At 42.8% G+C, this 22827-nt stretch overlaps 1 protein-coding gene across 1 annotated transcript in view; it reads right to left on the reverse strand.

The window, feature by feature from the left end:
• Pik3cb (phosphatidylinositol-4,5-bisphosphate 3-kinase catalytic subunit beta) overlaps positions 1 to 22827 on the reverse strand; it is a 71328-nt gene that overhangs the window by 24095 nt on the left and 24406 nt on the right. The window contains exons 7-12 of the mRNA XM_051140050.1: positions 12190 to 12441; positions 10751 to 10847; positions 9717 to 9847; positions 5708 to 5758; positions 2484 to 2672; positions 604 to 725 (exon numbers count right to left, since the gene is read on the reverse strand). Coding sequence (XP_050996007.1) covers positions 604 to 725; positions 2484 to 2672; positions 5708 to 5758; positions 9717 to 9847; positions 10751 to 10847; positions 12190 to 12441 — 842 coding nt within the window. The remainder of the gene's footprint in view (positions 1 to 603; positions 726 to 2483; positions 2673 to 5707; positions 5759 to 9716; positions 9848 to 10750; positions 10848 to 12189; positions 12442 to 22827) is intronic.

Raw genomic sequence — 22827 nt, forward strand, 5'->3', positions numbered from 1 at the left:
CCACCATGAGGCTGCTGGGAATTGAACTAATGATCCTTGGAAGAATAGACAGTGCTCTTAACTTCTGAGCCATCTCTCCAGCCCACAGATCTGATTTTAATAGCAAGAAGGGACCACAGATAGGACATGGAGCAGGAGAATCAGTCTGAGTTTGAGAACTAGCAAGCATGGGCTTCATAGTGAGTTCAACGGCAGCCTGTGAGATGCTATGTGAAAGCTTTATTAATAAATACACAAATATGCCTCCGTCAAAACATTAACCCTTCTTAATTGGGGTAATTAGACAACAGTGAAAGAGGCAATACAGGCATGGCTGCTCACTTTGGAAAAGCTGGCCTCCAGGGTTGGAAACTCAGGTTTCAGGACTCTGTCCTGTAGTGAAAGGAGAGAGTGGCTGACGGCGCCCAAACTGTCCATCAGCAGTAAGGTTTGTGCTGCAAAGCCAGCAGAGGACACTGTGATGCGATCCCACCTGACCTGGCCCCCAGAGCTCACCCAAGCTTCCTTTGGCCCTTACGCTTCTTACGCAACATTCAAGGAGCCACCCTCTTCCCTGACCACCAGGTAATTCCTTGCCCCAGGATGGTCCCATAAAGGAGATACCTCATCTGTCGCAGGCAGCCTACAGCATATTCCCGGACGTACTGGTCTGGATAGTTGAAATCTAGGAGCTCCAGTGCTTCCCTGGGAGGCAGTTTGGGCCAAATCTGCAGGAGGGCCTGAAGCTGATTACAATTAAAACTGGGTCAGACATTTGGTGGACAAAAGTGATTTATGTTTTCTAGCACATGGAAACAGAGATGAATCAAAAGATTTTAATTATTGAGGCCTCAAACATTCTGGCAGATGCAGAATAACAAAGGCTGTCTTTGTTTCTGAAACGTTCTATGTATGTTTAAAAGTTACTATGTGCCTAATGAAAACAGAGTAAGACACTACAGGTGTGGATCCTACAACCATTAGCCATGCACAATTTAAGGACAAAGAAGTATAAGCAAGCTAAGTCTTGAGTTAAGTAAAGGCTTATACACTAGGGAACTTAATAACAATATAAAATTACAAAGTTTACTCTTAAATGAATTACTGGTCTGGTTTGGTTTTGGTTTTTTGAGACAAGGTTTCTCTGTGTAGCTCAGGCTGTCCTGGAGCTCACTCTGTATACCAGGCTGGCCTAGAACTCAGAGATCACCCTGTCTGCCTCCCAAGTGCTGGGATTAAAGGTCGAGCCCAGATACTTTTAAATAAAAATTTTAAAGAACTCTACTACTTTACAAAACATTTTATTAATTAGAGCACACTTATCAGAATAAATATAAGTAATCCACAGAACTAATGCGTTTCTTCTTAATAAGTAAATAAATAAATAAATCCTATTCACAGATGCTAACTGGATACTGGGCAACAAAGACCCCTTGGGTAAGAGTTAGAGCTCTGTGTAGAAGCTGTACAGATGTGGCCACACCCAGATCTTCTGCAAAAGACCCTTAGCTGCCTGTGCTACGGCTCTGTGAGATGGGGAGCCCTCTCCGGTGAGTATGACACATTTACAGGGCACAGTCTCACAGGGACAGACAACTGGGAATAAAACTGGTTCTGAGTGAAAGTGTATGTGTTGGGGGGGGGGGGGCGGCGGAGAGAAAGAAAGGTTGATTTGTGGCCCCTGCAGCACTCACTGCTTGATCAAACCTTACTCTAGTGTTTGTTATCTCTTGCTGGGTTTTCTTGAGTATCCTGCACCACTGACAGCAATTTACTGGGCAAGATCAGAGCTGTGTCAATTAGACTGCAGAGATAAAAGGATGTTCCTTTAGCTGGCTGCTTATCTCAGAAGCAACTGTGTCAGACATGGTGGTATCAACACCTTTAAATCCAGCATACAGGAGGCAGAGGCAGGTGGGTATCAGTGAGTTTGAAGCCAGCCTTGTCTACATAGTGAGCTCTAAGCCAGCAATGGCTACATAGTAAGATCCTGCCTAAACCAACAAAATTACTTGGGGTCTTTGATGAGACTGGTAGGGGGTACCAGGACCAGATTAGCATCCATTTTGATAGATGGTGGCCCCCCAAACTACTGTTCCAGATGTTGTTATGCAGCATGGTCACCCCACCCAGATTCCAGGATCTCTGAAGTTACACAGAGTATGTAAGGGGTTAAAACCTCAAGGAAGGCTCCTGCAGAGAATTATCCAACAGGCTAGGTATCCTGGTACCTATCTGCAACCCCAGCACTTGGAGGCTGAGGCAGGAGAATTGGAAGTTTGAGAGCAGCCAAGGTTGCAGAGTGAGAACCTATCTTTGAAAATAAAACAGAAAATATCCAACAAATGGAGACATGTCTGTAGAAAGACATTTTACACAAAATCAATGAGTGACACATGCACACATGAGCTACAAACAGATTTTTTTTGTTATTTGGGGGAAGAAAAGTAGGGGGAGATGGGGAGAGAGAGGGAAGGGATTGGGTGGTGGTGGGGTTCTGTTACCTGAGCAACATCTTCAAGCTTATTCCACTTGATTGACAGTAGTAGTTTTGGCAGTGACTGTGGGAAATTCTCTCGGCAGTCTTGCCGTAGAGTCCAAATGAGATCCATTTCATTCTCACACAGCTGAGACAGGGGGTCCCTGTCCAAGATTTCTTTCAATACGGCAAGAAATTTTTTTCCACCCCGACTCTTTAAGAAAGTAAAATATTCACTTAGAATTTAACTGTGCAAGCCACAGGCGACCATTTAGCAAATTTATATTCAATGAATTTGTAATTGTGAGTTTTACCAGCTGAAATACAAAACTGAAATTCTGTACAAAGATTAATTAAAGTGGATCCTTTTTCCAAGTTTGCATTGCTCGATATTAAGATTATAAGCTACTTATAAAAGTTCTCTCTCTCTCTCTCTCTCTCTCTCTCTCTCTCTCTCTCTCTCTCTCTCTCTCTCTCTCTCTCTCAATCCAAGTGTTAACACTAGATGGCACTATTGCTTTCAGGTTAACTATATCTTATAATTTAAATGTATCTTATACATTCACTATTATTTGAGTGAAATTTCTTCTTTAAAAAAATATCCTCCTGCCAGGCATAGTGGCACATGCCTTTAATACCAGCACTCGGGAGGCAGAGGAAGGCAGATCGCTGTGAGTTTGAGGCCAGCCTGGTCTACACACAGCGAGTCCAGGACAGCTAAGGCTATATAGAGAAACCCTGTCTCAAAAAACCAAAAATGTGTGTGTGCGTGCGTGCGTGCGTGCGTGTGTGTGTGTGTGTGTGTGTGTGTGTGTGTGTGTGTGTGTGTGTGTGTGTACACACACTCAAGCGCCGCCACATGGGTCCTAGATTCTAAATTCAGGTTTTCAGGCCTGGTAGTCAACACTTTTATCCCCTGATTTCTACCAACCCCCTACACACACACACACACACACACACACACACACACACACACACACACACAAACATATAAGAGGTTTAAAAATAAAATGGCTTGTGCCTTGGCTTAAAGGCATAAAATTTCTATAAATTAGAAACCCTGAGCTCACAGTACAGAACAAACAAAACCTTCTAGTCTTAGGATGTTTACTCAGTAGTACAACTCTGGCCCAGCATGCACAGGATCCGATTCCAAAACAATATGAAGAGAAGCTGGATTTCACCAGGGATGGTATAAACCCAGCATTTAGGAGGCCTTGGCAGAAGAATTCAAAATGCAAGTCAGCATAGGCTGATGTGTTTAAACGACAACAAAACAATTCAGAACCACCTGCCACCCATGTAGTTCAGTAACCCTGCAATGCCAGCACTTAGGAGGGTGAGGTGGAGATGCAGAGAGTCAAGGCATCTGTCTGCAGCTACACGGTGAGTCTGGGGCCAACCAGTCTAAAGTGGGGCTGGGGATGTGAACCTAACAGGAGTCCTTTAGTGGGAGAATGCAGGTATGACAAGGGATAGGACCTCCAGGCTTGGGGAGCAGTGAGATGCTGGGCACAGTTCTAGGTAGCTCCAGCTTGGATTCAAAGAGGAGGAGGAGTCTAGGGAAATAAGGATTGCACGACTAACATGTCTGCCTGAAGAAGGAATGGTGTTGCTGGCCATACATGTCCCTCCCTACGTTAGCTGCGACAATAATCATGCCAACAGTGAAGAGTAAAAGTGTTGAGCCCTTGAGAGCTACTTGGTCCCAGAATGCTTGGGAATCTTCACATGCAGGAGACTTCATCCTGAAGGCACATTACAGTGAACAGACAGACAGACAGAGTTTAAGACATAAGAACAGGGAAACCAAGAATCCATACAATTGAGGAAAACAAAACAAAACAACGACAACAACAACAACAACAACAAAAACAACAACAAAAAAAAGATGTTCCAAGTAAGAACCAGTGAGCTGGGAAGGCATCTTAATGGTGGGGTGCATGCTAAACAAGCACAAAGACCTGAACTTTGACCCCCTTGTGAGGGCCAGGTGGAGCTGTAAGCATCCATGGAGAGCAGAGCAGGGGCTTCTGGGAGCTTGCTAGCTAGTCAGTCTAGATGCCATCTCACAGTGATTGGCCTCTATAGAAAGCAGTAAAACTTATGCAATGTCTCCACTTTGTTCTATGGGAAATGCCCTTACTGGAGATGCTTAAAAATCTGTAACTTGGTAACGAGGAAAGAGAAGCTCAGCCTGGTCCTGTTTTGTTTGTTGTTGATTCTGGTCTTGTGAGACCAGGTCTTGTAATGTCCCAGACTGTCCCAGTACCTGTTATGCAGCCACATGGCCTGATGTCTCTACCTTTACTTCCTCACTGCTGTATTACAGGCAAGCACCATCATGCAAGGCTTCAACAGTCGCACACCTTTACTGCTAACACGTGGAAGGACGACACAGGAAGACTGAGAATTCAAGACCAGTCTGAACTGCACAGTAAGGCCACCTAAACAAAACCTTCCGTTCTCCTGTACTTCCCTTAGTACTAACTAGCACCTCTTACGGTAGCCCAGAATGTGACAGTCTAGTAAAAGGCCACGTTGTCTAGCCTCACTTATGGTCTGGTCATGTGTCCAGGATCTAGCCCGTGAGCATGTCAGCAGAAATTATATATATTGACAGGCAGTGATGTCTCAGCACTCGGGAGGCAGAGGTAGGGGGCCATCTGTGAGTTCAAAGGCCAGCCTGGTTTACAAAGCAAGTCCAGGACAGCCAAGGCTACACAGAGAAACCCTGTCTTTAACAAAAAATAAACAAACAACAGTAACAACTAAGCAAACAACAACACTAATAATAGCCTCAAAATTAACTATATGGACTCTAGTTTTACTTCCAGGCTTCTGTTGTCTATAATGTAATAAAATAGGAAGCTAGAACAAAAATAATAAATCATAAAACAGAAATGACATTTTCAACGTGGCAGAGTTCTCAGGGAGGAAACACAGCACAGGCCCCACTATGAAGCTTTGCTATTTGAAAGAACACAGCGTCCTTACTTACTAAATGATACTAAGATAGCCCTGGAAATCTATTAGGTGCATTAGCATCTAATGTTCATGCAGAAAAGGGCTTACCACTTGCATACAAGTCACCAAAACTGAGCTACATTTAGCCAGCACTGGGATGTGCACACGTATCCACTCTCACAGACTGCTTCTGAGCTATGTCTCCTATACAGTCATTACAACAGATGAGGTGAAGGCACACAGCTCTGCAGTAAGAAGGGACAGATGAAACTCGATACTTACTGACACATTAGCACTGTCTCCGCTGGCAATCTCGGCTGCCTTCTCAATGATCTGTTAAAAAAAAAAAAAAAAAACGTAAATTTTAGCCCTAATAGTTGTAAATTTTTCAACATTAATAACTGTGTTTGCACTTGGATTACAAGAGACTGAACATGCTTGGCACGCCTGCCTTTATAAATGGAAGCAAATTTTAAAAATAAAACAACATAAGTGTTTCCCAGAGTGCTGCAAGCCCCTGACAACAGAGGAATAATGGAGCCACCAAAGAGACTGCAGAGCGAGGGCGCTCTCAGACTGGACTAGGACAATGGCTCTGTGGCCGGGAGTATCTGCTGTTCTTCCCGAAGACCTGGATTTGGTTCCTAGAACCACCATGGTTGTTCACAATCATGTGTAAGCGCAAGTGAATCTGATGCTGTATTTTGGCTTCCCTGGGGACTGATTGCAGGCATACGGTACAAAAAAATATGTGTATGCAAAACACTCCACACATAAAATAATTTTTAAAAAAAGGTTACGAAGGTAGACTAAGTAAGCCTTATCATTACTGAGTCCCACAACCTACTGAGGAGTGGTGGTGTATGTCTGTAATTTCCATCAGGAAGCTGAGGAGGGGGGTGGGTAGCAAGTGAGAGCCTCCACCATGCTCCGCAGCAGGGATGTGGTAAGATGGGCAGGGACAGGCAGGGGGAGAGGCGGGAAATAAAGCACACACAGTAAAACTGAAAGCTGAGGCTTGGTGACAGTATAGCTCAGTGGTAGAGCATTTCCTAGCACTTGGATTGGTCCCCAGCACTGCCATAAAAATATAGAGGGCTCATGCTCTTGAGAAGATGAGTAAAGACCCAAAGTTCCATAGCCTGTGACTGAGTTCTGAGTTAAATGTGGTGATCCCAGCCTGGCCCACGGGATGGGCACTAAGATCAAGTGAGAGTACAGTCATTACTATTAAGCAAGTCATAAAACTGACTTGTAAAACAAAAGATGAGCGATGACAGCGGCAGTGCTGAGTGACAGTGCGGGATCTTGGGAGCTTTTGCCTTTTACATTTGTATGACTTTTTTGTGGTCATCATAAATAACTCACTGAAGAAGAAGGCAGGCAACTTAGCAGGACCTTGACACAAAAAAAAAAATATTAAACAGAGATTAGGAGATTATACAGAGCTACGTGGTAAGGCGCTGGACTTAAAAAAAAAAAAAAAAAAAAGTAGAAGGGTCAGGGATACATAGCTCTATATATGGAGCTTGCCCAAAAGAAAGCTGTGGATGTAGCTCAGTGGTAGAGCGATTGCCTGGCTTGTGCAGGGTTCTGGTTCAAGTAAATGAATACAGTGACAATTTCCCAGTATGCATGAGGCCCAAGGTCAAGTCCCATGAACTACCCCTTCTCCCATAGCGGGAAAACCCCAAACAAAACAACACACCTCCCCATGCAGTGGCTCATGCTCACAATCCCAGTACTCAGGAGGGGACTGAGGTGACTAGCTAAGGGTGACAGCAGCAGTGGTGAATTTACACATTCAGAGAAATCTGGTTCCTCTCAAATTAGATGAATGCAAATATTATTTGCATAGTTAAATTTGAAAATGCCTTAAGAGGCATCTAGTTTGTCCCCCAATAAACTATAGCTGATCCCTGAATGCACCCCATAGCTGACAACAGTCACTAGAGAAAACCACGGGATGTGGCCCATGAACCGTGGCTTATGAACGAATTCTTACCCAAGGACAGCTTCAGGCACCACAGCAGTGTACCAGATGAGCAAAGCATAGTCTTTCCCCGACTCGGTATGTGTTAAAATGAAAGTTCTTAACATACTCAGTGATTTTTTAAAGAAGCACAACTTTTAATGTAATCTTAAATTATCAGCCAGAATAGTATTTTGATCTTATCCACTTTACATGGCTGGCGCTTGACCCTGGGACCCTGCACATGAGAGCAAGCACTCTACCACTGAGCTGCATCCTCGGCTCTTTTTACTTTTCTTGTTTTTGAGAAAGAGCCACTTTTTATAGGCCAGGTCAACTTGGAACTCACAAAACTCCTGCCTCAGTGTCTAGGGGTGGAACTACAGCTGTAAGGCATCATGCTGGCCAGAAAACCTTTCTTCCCTCCCTCCACCCGCCCCAGTTTTTTGCAACGGGGTTTCACTGCAGCCCTGGCTATCCTGGAACTCGCTCTGTAGATCAGACTGGCCTTGAACTGACAGACCTGCCTGCACCTGCCTCTTAAATCCTGGGATTAAAGGCTTGTGCCATCACTGCCCAACTACAAAAACATTTTAAAGACCTTGTAAAGGTAAGTTGGCTCTTGAGTGGATACCATTCATAAAGTACAAATAAATAAAGCAACACTGAATTACATACATTAAAATTTCATAATACTCTATGAATGATCTCTGGGATTAAGTATTATGTGAGCTGTGGTCCAATATCAGTACTCCACACACACTCCCCTCCGGAACACACACAGCTCGAAGACACACTAGTCTGGTGATGTTCTGCATTAAAATGAACCGAGTTTGGCCGGACGTGGTGGCGCACGCCTTTAATCCCAGCACTTGGGAGGCAGAGGCAGGTGGATCTCTATGAGCTTGAGGCCAGCCTGGTCTACAAAGTGAGTCCAGGAGAGCCAGGGCTACACGGAGAAATCTGTTTTGAAAAACAAAAACAAACAAACAAACTAGAACTTAGTTTGTAAGTGGATCAACCTAGGTATTACTTAGTACTTTAAAGGTAACCTTTTCTCATTTGGCTCAAGAAATTTCTTGTGTAAGTTTGGGAGACTGGTCCACAGATTTCTATATTAAAATCAACAGCAACCATTCTTAAAAAAGGAAGGAATGTCAAATGTGGAAATCAAAACATATTAGAGGAGGTTGGAGAGATGGCTGAGTGGTTAGGAGCACTTGCTCTGCCAAAGGTCCCAGGTTCAGTTCCCAGCACCTACATGGTGGCTCACAACCCTCTGTAATGCCAGCTTCAGGGGGATCTGGTGCCCTCTTCTGACCAGGCACACATCTGTATGCACAGCAAAAAAAAAAAAAAAAAAAAAAAACAAACAAACAAACAAAAAAAACTCATACACATAAAATTACAAACAAAATAAAATAAAAAGAACATTAGGAAAGGGCCGGGCATGTCAAGCACCAGCCTGGAAGAGCTGGGTTCATTTTCCATCAGTTGGAAGGAAGGGAAAATATGGCAGCTTGGCTTTCTTGACATATACATCATTTCAGTCCTGCTTTCAGCCACCACCAAATAATCTCAGTTTATATACTAAGTGTGCAAACTCAGTTCACACACACAGTTTATGTACTAAGTGTGCAATCTCAGTTCAAACACAGTTTATATACTAAGGGTGCAATTCAGTTCACACACATACACACACAGTTTATATGCTAAGTGTGCAATCTCAGTTCATACACACACACAGTTTATATACTAAGCATGTATTTTGATATAGAACTCTTTGCCACAGATTCTACTGAAGTCACTGCCAGGCATGGTGCCTCACATCTATAGTCCTAACTCTTGGAAGGTGGGGACAGGAAAACTGTCACAAATTCAAGGCCAAGTGTGGACTATACAGTGAATTCCAGGTCATGCTGGCTAGAGTGGGACACCATCTCAAAAACCACTACCCTCAAAGTCCTGATAACAGCTGTATCAGCATGAATCATCTCTTCTTTCATCAGCAGGTCAGGCATGCTCACAGAACACATGACACATTCAGAGTTACTTGTGAATACACCCGAGGGACTCTTTACATCAGAAAATAACTCAGAACAATTAAATCTCTCTTTACACACACGGCCCCTGAGCTCCAGAGGCTCCATGATTCACTTGGTCAGCAATAAGCCTAAACCCATCACAGTTGCATGGCCTCCATTGGAGCACGCTGTTAATGCATGCAGACTTTTGAGAGACTCGCTGAATTTGGACTGAACATTTGCACCCAGGAATAATTCAAGTCCTTCATGCATTGTGGCCTTTTAATGAGCTTACCTTATCGAAGGGAGGGTAATAATAAGGCTGCTTTTTGTTTTCTGGAAACTTAATATGCAAAGCAGTTGCATTCTCAGCATATGGGTTCATCTGCACAGTTCCCATGGGATTCAGCATTTCTTCCAGCTCATCTAAAACATGCAAATAATTTGGATTCTTTGAAAATGTTTTTGGAACGAAACTTTAAAAACCAAAAGTCCTGAACTGGTTTTCTTTCATTAAAAATGTCCTAAAGGTTGTGTCAGCTAAGCAAGTTTATTTAGTCAACTGTATCAGTACACTTGTGGGCATGTGAGAAGGACTTCATTTCTCTTGACCATCAAGCTGAATTTAACTGGAGAACAAACGCCTTTGCTGTTTCCTACCTCTGTGGAGTGCTTACTCAGTTAGGACAACTACGAGCAATAAAGCTTGTTACAAAGAAGACAATGTTATGTAAGAGGTTTCCTTACAAACTTGCAAAACCAAAACATTTAAAACAAGAACACACTCACTGGAATAAAAGATATACTCAAGAACAGCATGTCTGTAGCAAAATACTCTGTGTAAGCCAATTTTAAAATAAAGAACAGCTGGGCATGGTGGTGCACACCTTTAAGCCCCAGGATCCAGGAGGCAGAGGCTGGTGGATCTCTATGAGTTCGAGGCCAGCCTTATCAAAATAGTGAGTCAGCCACATAGAGAGACTCTTTCTCTCTTAAAAAAAAAAAACCAAAATCAAACCAAAACTACAAAAGAAACAAGTAACAAAGGCAGTTTTTTTCCCCTGAAATACAACAACAACGGTGAGTGTGAGAAAGCTGACTAGCACACCAGTAGAACACCAGCTACTCCCAGCACTAGGGGCTGCCATTAGGGTACAAACCTTGGCTGGATGGTGGCGCACACCTTTAATCCCAGCACCCAGGAGGCAGAGGCAGGTGGATCTCTGAATTCCATCCAGGCCAGCCTGGTCTACAGAATGAGTTCCAGTGAACCAAGGCTACACAGAGAGACCCTGTATGGGGGCAGAGGAAGAGGGGAACAAATCTTACCAGGAAACGAAGACCAGCTGTGCAGTATAACGTCTCCAGACCTCAGCTGTCCTTTGAAGTCAAAAACCATCGTATTTACCCATGCTACAGGATAATGCTGTCAAAAAAGGCATCGGTATATAAATAAACCCAGAATGGCCTCCCAGTGAGACAACACTCAAACCCCTGCTTCAGTGTTAGCCCTAGAGATGTCTGAAGCTCTAGGCTATGAGACAGCTTACCTACAAGGGGGAAGGGAGGAAAGAAGGAAGAGGAAACAGGAGAGAGAGGAAGCGGGAGGAAGAGAGCACAAGAGGTGGGGTAAAAAAACAAAACAAAACAACAACAAAAACCGTTTGACTAGTAGCATGAACTGGAAAGGCTAGGCCTGGGTCAGTGGTAACCCTGAGCACACAGAAGGCTCTGGGTCCAATCCCTAGCACTGGAAAAACAAGCCACACAGAACCACTGCTGGCTCCAAGACAACTCTGTGGGCAAACACTTTTACTCAGCAGGCGGAGGCAGCGGGTTTAGAGTTCAAGGCCAAACTAGGCTACGTCGTGACTTTCAGAGAAGAGTGAACTACACAAGGCCTTGTCTTTAAAATAAGAAAAGAAACACATGTAATATATGTGTATACAAGCCTCCGAGTGAGTCTGAGAGCGCGTGTGTGTGACTAAGGTGATAGCAAAATGGGGGCTGAGGGTATTTAAAACTAGCAAAAAAGCGCGGTTTATCACATTTGTTAAAAATATTCTTATTTTGAGCTGGGCATGGTGGCACATGCCTTTAATTGCAGCACCTGGAAGGCAAAGGCAGGTGGAGCTCTGTGAGTTTGAGGCCAGCCTGATCTACACGTGAGTCCAGGACAGCCAAGGCTACACAGAGAAACCCTGTCTTGAAAAATCAAAAAAACAAAACAAACAAACAAACAAAAAACAACAACAACAAAACTTATTTCATTCCCAAACTGATTTTCAGTTGTGCATTTGTCCCTTAACTCCCATCAGGCGTGCTAAGTGAGGTACAACTACAATCTTTCTACAATTGAAAGAAATCTTAATTTTCAAATACATACACTACCTGGATTTCTATTTGAGGTACTACAGAGCAGCTGTTTTAAAATGTCTCCACTTTCCACATACAACGATTTCTACCTAATAGTTCCACCATGTAGAGGCTGAGGCAGAAGCATCAGCGTGGGCTCAAGGCCAGCCTGAGCTACAGGGGGAGTTCGAGGGCACCCTAGGGTTTGTGCATCTGTAATAGGATGCACGAAATCTCTTCAAATAAATTTGGGAAAAAAACGTAAAAAAGAAATGAACATAGAAACTAATTTATCGTCTTCATGAAACTAGTTCTTAGGGATCGAGTCACACAAAATAATTTAACTTCTGTTACTCAATTATTTCATAGTCTTAAAATGTCCCATTATATAAACAATTTTCTGAAGTTATTACCACTTTCCCAGCTTTCCTGATGGTCTGGTATTTAGAGGGATTAATAGTTTTTGTTGATTTCTTCGTTTTTACTTTATCCAAAACTGCATAAACAGCAAAACACAATCGAGCCATTCTTGGTAAGTCACAAATATTAATATCAAATTCCAGTTGTTCATTCCAAATGTGGTCATTTTTCCCTGATATCTCTGAGCTTACGACGGTTTTACACAGGAGCTCGGTTCCGTGAAAAAGACCAGCTCTGACATGAACCTGTGATGGGAGAAGAAAACAATCAGGTAACTGCACACTGACGCATGCCCGAGAAGCAGAGCAGCAGTTAGACACCTGCAGGCAGGCATTGGTGAGCACTCACTACGAGGTGGCGCGTTAATCAGGCTTTCCCTTAGTAAGTGGAGTGGCCACAACAGCAAATGCTGGTCAAAACACCAGTGGTCTCCATGGAGGCATGGGACTAAAGGAACTAAGACAGTTCACATACACAGGTGGCAGAAGCAGGAAGAACAGGGTTTCAAGGCCAGCCTCAGCTACACTGAAAGTTCGAGACCAGCCTGGACTATGCCAGACCCAATATCAGAAAAACAAAAGAAACAAAAGGGGGAAAAAGCTTATGAATGTGTCGTCTGTCACAGGCAGTTAAAGATATCGTGACTATCTATCTATCTATATACATAAATACACACATGCACACGCATGCACACCACATCACTGGCTTTTTCTAAAGATTCACACACAGGATAATGCAGAGTATATATAAAATGTCTAATGAGATTTAGGCCACTGTGTTAGGGAAGTAGTTTAGGTGGCAGAGCACTTGCCTCGCATGCACAGGGCCTCTGGTCTGATTCCCAGCACTGCACATAAATTAGAATGAGCATTCTCCCTAGCTATCCTTCATCCCTGTGCCATCAGTTCTACCTTGACAGCCTACAGGAACTGCCTGCCAACCCAGGAAGAAATGCCACGAGAAATGAAAATGAAGACAAAGTAAGCTCATTCAGTTGCTTGTAAATAAATGTTTATGTGTGCATTTGTCTGTGTGTTGTTCCCATGTGAGGAAGACGTCTATATTGAGTGTCCTTCTCTTTCGCTGTCCACTGTACTTTTAAAGACAGGTTCTCTCAGTGAAGCTGGACCTTATTAATTCAGCCTGGCTGGCTGGCCAATGAGCTCCTGGGATCCCCCTCAGAAGAGTGAAAGGACTCTCCTCAGTATCTGGGCATGTCTGGCTTCCTTCTGGGCACCTCTTTTCTTCCAACCCTCATGCTGAAGCCTGTGTCTTTAATAAGATCTCCTAGCACTCAGGAGGAGGGGGCAAATGGATCTCTGAGTTCAAGGTCAGCCTGGTATACAGGGTGAGTTCCAGGACAGCCAGGGACACGCAGAGAAACAGAAAGAAAAGAAAACAACAAATCTTCAACTTAAAAAAAAACTGAGGAGCAAAAGTACAAATAAAAACAGCAATACAGGGTGGAGGGGCAGTGGCTGTAGACACATCTGCTTAATGCAGCAAGGTTTCCTAATGTGAATCCCAGCATGGCAACATAGCACCCCATAAACAGGTATTAAGCAGGGCAACACTTTTAAAGACAAATGTCTTTGTGTCAACTGATTTATAGCCCTGTCTATATGACCTCAGCATGTAGAATTAATGTATATTTACTCATTAAGTAATCCTATATGGAATTTAGTTACTTAGGTTATTTATTAATTTATTTCTGACACAGGTTGTCACATGTCCCGGGCTGGCCATGTGGACTCTGCCAAGGCCCCACTGCTCTTCACCACGAGCTTCTCATCAGCCTGGTCTCTCCCAATCCAAACTCAAAATCCACAACTGCTGATGGTTCCTACCATGCCAAGAACAGCGTCAGCATCTGCTTAGACAGCTTCATCTTTCACTTTCAATCCATCACACACACCTTAACTAAAAAATGGAATAATTCAATTACATTAAAAGTATATTTGCATTGTGACATTATAAAAAAAACATGAGTAAAAGTAATTTATAGTTGGATGCAAAAAATATTAGTGACTATCGACCCCTAAACAGTCTTTGATTTTATTTTATACTATATTTAAAGTACCTTAAAATTAATATTCTAGGAGGTATTTAAAACAATTATAGACTTTATTTAAACCTTACTTAGGGCCACTGTCATGGCTCAGCAGGTAAAGGTGCTTTGCCACTGTGCCTGATCCCCAAAGCCCACAGAGTGGAAGGAGAACCAATGCCCACAAATAGTCCTTTGAGAGACAAACATGCAAGTGCATACAACACAATAAACAAATATATAAACACAAATAAACAAATATTTAAAAACTAAGGTAGGGCCGGGCATGTCACAAACTAAATGAGAAAAGGAAACATTCTGTTTAACAATGAGATCTTTAAAGACTCAAAATGTTAGCCTTTAATCCCAGCACTCCGGAGGCAGAGGCAGGGGGATCTTTGTGAGTTCAAGGCCAGCCTGGTCTACAAAACGAGTCCAGGACAGCCAAGGTTACACAGAGAGACCCTGTCTCAGAAAACCAAAAAAGAAAAATTAAGTTTGGGCTGGAGAGATGGCTTAGTGGTTAAGAGCACTGGCTGCTCTTCCAGAGGTCCTGAGTTCAATTTCCAGCACCCACATGGAGGCTCACAGTCTGTAACTCCAATTCCAGTGGATCCGACACCCTCTCACAGACACATATGCAGGCAAAACACCAATGCAAATACAAAAAACAAAACAAAACAAAACAAAACAAAACGAAAAAAACTAAGTTAAACATCCCTAAGGAAGAACATGCCCAAGACTGACCTCTGGCCTCTCATGCACACATGCTTGCACACACACCTGTATATGCACACGTGTATAAACACACAGAGAGAAAGGGACAGACAGATCACACACACACACACACACACACACACACACACACAAAGAAACAGACAGACAGATACACGTACAATTGCAATAAATGAGGCTGGGCATGCAGTCTCAGTACTTGATGCAGACTGTGGATCAAAAGATAAAATATTGAGGCCTGATGTACACACCCTGGAAAACAATCTAGAGCTAGCGAGAAGAGTGTTTACGAGCCAAGTTCAGTTCCCAGCACCATGGTGGGTAATTTCTAACTGCCTGTAACTCCAGCTACTGATGATCTGATGCCTTCATCTGGCCTCCAGAGGCAGCTGCACTCATGTGTACATACCACACACAGACACATACACATACATTAAAAATAAAATCAATCTATCAGGCATGGTGGCACACATCTTTAATCTCAGAAGTTGCTGGGTGGAGGCAGGTGAATGTCTGAGTTCGAGGCCAGTCTTGTCTATAGAGCAAGTTCCAGGGCAGCCACAGCTACACAATGAGACCTGTTTCAATAAATAAATCAATCTTTAAAAAGACTAGTCCTTCTTTTGGGGTTGGAGAGGAAGCAAACAATCTGTTTGACTTCTGAATTCCTCAGCTCCAAAATTCCTAGCAGTACCTCATTTCTCCTGTCCCTCAAGTCTAGTCACATTTTGAATTTATCTTCTCCCACATCCTAGTACCCCCAAGTCACTAATTCTTCCACTTCATGTTTTCACATTGTATTTATTTTGTGTGCACATGTGTATGTATGTGAGTGGACCTGCATGTGGAGGTCGGTGGGAGCTGGCTCTCCTACCATGTGAGTCACAAAAACAGAACTCCAGCTTGGCAGTCAAGTGCCTCAGCCCTGTGAGGCACTGCGCTGGCCAAAGATTTCTTTCTTTAGCCACGTCGTGCTTTTCCAACTCACTTAACTTCCCATGAGAGAACTCGACCTCCTGACCTCTGTTTCACACCATCTACTATTCCTCTATTCTCCATCAGTCAGTCGGCCTCCACTTCATCAAAACTTCCCGGATACCCATCTGCCCTCCTCTGTCACATTCTCTGGAAGTCCATATTTGAGATAACACAATTACTGTGTTTTCCAAGCCACGTGTCCCTGGACAGATGTCCCTAGCACTATGAGTGACCAGTTTCAAGTGAAAGACTATCAGTTAACTACTGGGGGAACATTCTGCAATCTTCCTTCACTTGTCCGTACAACACCGCCTTTTACTCTCTTGTGAGATGAGCCACATTCACATTCAAAAACTACAATTGTTTCCAAAGCCTGCTAAGCTACCTTTCTCCAAGAGGTTTTCTGTTCTTTAAGGTTGGTATCTTGATACGACAGAATACCCTCTATAATCTACTCAATTTAGAAGTTATAACGTATTAAAACAATGAAACATTATGTCATTGTTAGTTATACTATTTTAAAAATATTCAGATCAAATTATGTGCCTAATATAAAAAATCTAGGATTTGTTCCTTAACAAATGGAGACACATCATTGTTAATAAAGACTGAAGTCATGTAGGGGTAGACTGGGCTAGCAGAGCTTGAAGAATTCACTTCTATCTGAAAATACAGATATTTTCATGGCTATAAGACACCACACTTCTCCATGAAAGGCACAAATGTGGGTACCGTGGATCATTTGTTCATTGTAATCCATTGAGGAACTTCATGCCCAAGCAAGACTTATAACTTTACCGTGAGCTCTATATTTCCTTAATTACTCACTTTTTTAAAAAAAGATTTTTTTATATTTGTTCATTTTATTTTGTGTATAGGAGTGCTTTGCCTTCGTGTATGCACCATGTGCAGGCCTGGTGCCTGTAGACGTTAGAAGGTATCAGATCCCTGGAGTGAGAATTAGATGTAGCTGTGGATCACCATGTGAGTGCTAGGAACTGAGCTGGGGTCCTCTGCAAGAGCAGCCGTTGCCATTAACCACGGTGCCATCTCCCCAGACCTCTTTATGTGTTCTTTGAACTCCTGAGCCTCCTGCCTCCTCCAAGTGCTGGGAGGCATAAACATGCTCTACCACACCCAACAGAGCAGGGGCTTCTCCCTAATCCTTCCCTGAGCCCAGCTTTTACCCGATGCACGTGCACACAGGACACAAGGATCTATTTCCTTGGAAAATACAAATTCAGATAAACAACCACATGGCCAAGTGCAATTGCCCAGATCAGGCTGGGATCTCCAAGAATGATTTTGTTCAACTGCACTGTCAGCTGCACTTTAAATCCACACTGTAAAAGACATGGTTTTACATACTATGTTGATGCACTTACAGTGTCACCCACCCACTGTACCTGCTTCATGACTCACTAAACGTACCTTTTTCCATTGATAGTATCGCCAACTGTCAGCTCATGAATAACTAGACTGTCTTTATTTTATGACATTATGAATATCAGAGATGATTAAGTTTTCCTTCTGCTTTGTCCATTGGCTGTATAGACAGCTAAATATGTAGCCCACCAACCAAGTAATCGCATGCACGCACACACACACACACACACACACACGTATGTACACATACATTCTTTTTAAGGACAGCGTCTCATGTAGCTCAGGCTGGCCTTGATCTTGTCACACACATAAACATGACCTTGTGATCTTCTTGTCCCCATGTCCCAGGGGACAGGATTACAAGTGTGCTTCATCATACCTAGCTGGGTAGTGCTGACATTGGACCTAGTTTTGTGCATGGGAAGAAAGCTCCCTACCAACTGAGCTACATCCAACACCTGCCAAGATGTTTGTTATTTGTCAACTAAATGTCCTCATTATGCTGTAAAAAGTCAAAGTTGACTGCACATTATGGGAAAGAACATGTGATTCCTACAAATCATTTCTGAACTATGTCTAGATAAATCTTGAATAAAGCATATAGAATACATTCTGCATGTGTCATGTGGGAGGCTGGAAGTGGGGATTTAGTATAAACACGGTCTGTCTTATCCCAGCAACCTTCCACTTATGTGTACTTGTTACCTCTTATATACAGAACTTAAATATAACACTTTCTGTAAATTATGACTTTAAAAATGAACACTTTCCAAGGTTTTACTGATAAAAGAGAACCTAAGCTTTAAAATCCTACCATCTTCTGCTGTTTGGACAATCACTGAGAAATTGAAACAGGCTCCCACTACGTTAAGTGCTAAATAAATAATACTTAATAATAGATTAAAAATGAAACAAGACAGAACGCCTGCAATTTCAACACTCAGGAGGCAGACGCAGGAGATTCAAAACCAGCCTGGGTTACAGAGCAAATTCTAGGCCAGCAAGGGCTACATAGTGAGACAGTCTCTGAAAAAGGAAAAGAAGTGTAGTTTTATCTACCCCAACAAACGTCTGCTGAGCCTTAGATAAAAGGAGTAGAGCAGCACCGTGGGTATTATGGAAGTCGCATTTTATAAAGCCCAAAATACTTAGGTACAATTGGCTGGAGAAGTTCTATTCCAGCTGTGACTAGCCACAGAGAAAGGAGCAAGCTGAGAAACACTATGAGGAGTTCGGCTTGGTAACAATAAAGACTTACACACCCTATGAAAAAAATAGCTGGGCAGAATAAAAGCATTATTTAATAGTCTTATTATGAATTATTTAAGAAGTCATTAAGATTATTTCTGCTTGAAAAATCTGGTAATTCACTAAAATGATTTAAGTTGAAAAAGGGTAACAGATAAGTGGGGATTTTAAATGACCTATATAATGAAATAAAAAAAAAAAAACTTTTCTGAATTTAAAATCCTGTAACTATAACAAAGATCTTGTTTTTTGGAAAACGGCTTTAAATTTTTTTTTCTTTCTAAATACAACACATGAAACTTTGGTTTTTGTTTTTTGAAACAAAATAAAACAAAAAGCACTGTCCCCACTTCTACTGTGTGAGTCTCTGTCAGTATTTTCAAAAATTAAGAATGTTAAGGTGCCATCATGCTTCTTCATGTGTCAGGTTTCATTACCTGGCTGTAGTAACTACGGTTCTGTAACATCTTCTCACAAACCCTAGAACATTAGGAAAACAAGAGAAGTAGGCTCTGTCATGCAAAGGACTGGCCACTGGGCTACAATAGGGAAGTGCCAAGCCAACACACAGACTGCATTCCTGTACACACCAATTAAAAATGCTGTGTTGAGCAAGATTTGAACCTTTTTCACAACATCAACAACACCTTACTTTCCTTCTTGTTCCATACTCGGCCAAAGTCCACTACTTTTTGTCTTTAGTTATTAGACACAAAAGGAGATCAGAGCACGAAAAGGACAAATCCCCATCTTTCATAAAGCACATCGCTTGTGTTCTCAATCCGTATCCACGGGAGAACCTAGCTCCTCTGCACTCATATACCTCAGGCACCAAACACGTGCACTTATTTTTCCTATACACTAGCTATAGGCCTAGTTCCATAATACTTCCCTCCACTTCCCTTGCCAGTTTCAAGTTCTGGGTCAGTACTTCTGATCAACTGAGGGGGTCCCACAGCCCTGCCTCCAAAGTCCAGTCAGTCCATAGTTCACAAGCTATGGGAAGCGTGATCACCAGTCTATTCTAGTAACTATTCAAAAGGACAGGGACAAACAGCCCGTTGACATATTGGCCAGCCCAGACTCCATGTGAACTCCTGGTTAAGAGTTTTTGTTGTTGTTTTAAATTTAATTTAATATGTATAGATATTTTGTCTGTGCACCCCCTGGAACTGGGGTGACAAACAGTGTGAGCTGCTGGGTGAGGGTGCTGGGACTTGAACCCCGGCCTCCTGGAAGAACAGTCAATACTTTTTAACCACTGAGCCACCCCTCCAGCTGCTAGAGTTTTGTTGTTTTAAGATTTATTTCATTTTTAATGTATGTGCATGACAGCATGCATGTAAACATACTGCACACGTGTCTGGTGTCTACAGAGGCCACAAGAGGGCACCAGATTCCCTAGAATTAAGAGTTATGAGGGGTATAATAGGGCATTGGATCCCCTAGAAATGTAGTTAACAGACAGTTATGAGCTGCCGTGTATGCGGAGAATGAAACCACAAGAGCAGCTAGTGCTCTTAACTGCTGAGCCATGTCCGCACCCCTGTTAGAGAACTTTTATTAAAAGTCCAAAGTAGGTACGAATACTTAAGTCACTGGCCCCTGTCGTTAAGTTGGTCTCTTGTCTAATCTTGTGAGAGTAGCATTTAACCCACTATTCACATTACTGGTGTCTCTGATAAGCCAGCAAGGGTTCTGGAAGCTCTCTCTCTCAGAACTGGGGAAAGGGTCAAATTTTATAAAAGATACTTTAGCCACACATAGTGATGCACCTGTGTCCCCAGCACTTGAGATGTGGAGGCAGGAAGAGAGGGAGTTCAAGACTAGCCTGTGCTAAATGAGAGCCTCCCCACCCCCCATAATTAGGATTCTCCCATCATTCAGGAAATGGCACAGGCTGTAGAAGCTCTATGGCAGAGACCAAGTGTTAATCTGTTATATCACAATCTGTCAAGAGGCTGCTTTGTTCTGACTTAGAGAGGAAAACTACAGGCATGTGGTGGTGTTGGCAACAGCTACATTAAATGTGCAAACTCACCACAGAAAGTATATAGTGTCCCAGACAATAAAGGGGGGAGATAAAAAGACAGAGCTTCTGTTTTTTTCTACTTACATATACTCTAATTGATTAGGAGTACTGAGAGCCACATACAAGCCACATCACAAAGCTAGGAGGTATCATGATAAATGATTGCTATATGTAATGCAGAACATGCCTGTATCAGGTTTGGGTACAGCCAGCTTCGTGAATCTGTATGCTTACATCCTTTGCCAACATGAAAAGGTTTCCAGTGGATACTTTTTAAATGGTTTTTCTGAATTGTACCCTTTTTCATCTCTTTCTGAAACCCAGAGTTCCAAGTCTATTAGACCTTCGGGGATGGCCTCACAGTCCTTGAAACTCATACCATTCTGCCCACCATTCTTCCTTTTCTTCTACTGTTCAAAGTCAGCAAAGTATTGAGTAATCCTTAAGTTCAGTAACATTTTCCTTCTTGATACCTACCATTCTGCAACTGAATTTAGTTGATTTGTAAATTTTAACATACTGAGCTCTTTAGGTTTAGAGTTTTTAGCTTGTTTTGGTGTTTTGAGGCAGAGTTTCCTAAATCCCAGTGTGGTCTAGAATTCAACTTACTGTGTATTAGATGACCTGAACTCTTGATTTTCCAGCCTCTACCTCCCAAGTACTAGGATTATAGACAAGAGACACCATACCTCTTAGCTTCAGTTTCTTGATTCAGGTTTTTGTTGGTTTTAGGGATGTGTTATGCTACAGCCTAGGCTGGCCTGGGTATCTCCCTGCCTCCATAACGGGATCACAAGAGCGTGTCATCTTATAGTTTTAGCTCCTGTTTCTCAGCTGAGACTTTCTTTTACATATTCTGTTGGGAATCTGTGTTTTCCCTTGGCTGCTGGAACGTATTTGTACCAACTGCTTTCATGTCTCTGCAACACCAGAATCACCTCCGCATCCCATCTGATCTGATGACTTGAAGTTTTCTTCGTTCTTAAGAATGAAATATTGGGTTGTATGCACATCCAGTGCAGAGCCTTGGCTTTTTACCTGAGGCTTCTATGTCAGTTCCAAGGCCAAGGTGCTTGTGGAGGGCTACTTGCACATGTGCACATACCAGACTTAGACTTAGGCCCTCATCTGCACAGCCAAGAAATGAGCTGAAGAGATTATTAAACTTAATCGAACTTTTCAAACTCCTCTTAACCTTCAATCTTAAAGTATTTTTTTGTAACCCAAGTATCTTCTTTATCCAGCGATGAAGCTGCGGTTTACTCCTGTGTATTTCTTGCAAGCTTTGCTAAGCATTTTCTCTTCAGAAGATGCAGGGAGCAAAAACCACGATGATGTAATCTTGGGATTACAACACCTCTAATGGAAAGACAATGTCAACTCTTGAGATTTAGGATTTTGCCCAACCCTGAAGCTGTCCCTGTTGCTGCTGCTGCTGCTACTGCTGCTGCTGCTGCTGCTGCTGCTGCTACTGCCGCCACCACAGTACTATTTAGACACTGGAATAAATGGGGGAAAAAACACAGAGCTAGCCAGATGACTCAGGGGGTAAAAGTGCTTCCCACACAAGCCTGCCGGCCCGGAGTCAATCCTCAGAACTCACAGAGGAAGGGAAGAGCCTACCTAGTCCCCCAAGCTATCCTGAGCACCATGCAAATACTATGTCTATATCATTTGCACACAATTTTTAATTTAATAGAAAATAAAAATAAAAAGGAGACTGAAGCAAAAATGACATTTCTGCTGCCTTTGAAACTAGGAAGATATTTTCCAACCAGAGCAGCTCCCAGCTTCTCTCTATGCTCCGCGTGCCTAATTTAATCTTCTGTACTGTGAGCAAGAGTAAGCTGAGGCATCTGCTAAACAGTAAGATGTGCTGGTGTGGCAGCACATTCCTACATAGTGTATGCATGTGTGTGGCAGCACATGCCTATAGCCCCAGCACTTGGGGAGAGAGAGACATCCTCAGCTTTGAGTCTGAAACCACCCTGGACTCCACGAGACCCCATCACAAAAACAATCAAAGCTCTGTATACACAAAAGATGGAAAAACACAGAACAAGGCAAAGACTAACCAGGGAGCCAGACACCAGAGAGCAGTGAGTCAGCCCCGAGCAGCTCAAGGTTTCTGCTCAGATCACACAGAATCCTGCATGACATCTGGTCCTGTGGCTATGATGGACTGAGCTCTGGTGATTAGATATG

Source organism: Acomys russatus, chromosome 32 (genome assembly GCF_903995435.1).
Source record: "Acomys russatus chromosome 32, mAcoRus1.1, whole genome shotgun sequence".
NCBI lineage: Eukaryota > Metazoa > Chordata > Mammalia > Rodentia > Muridae > Acomys > Acomys russatus.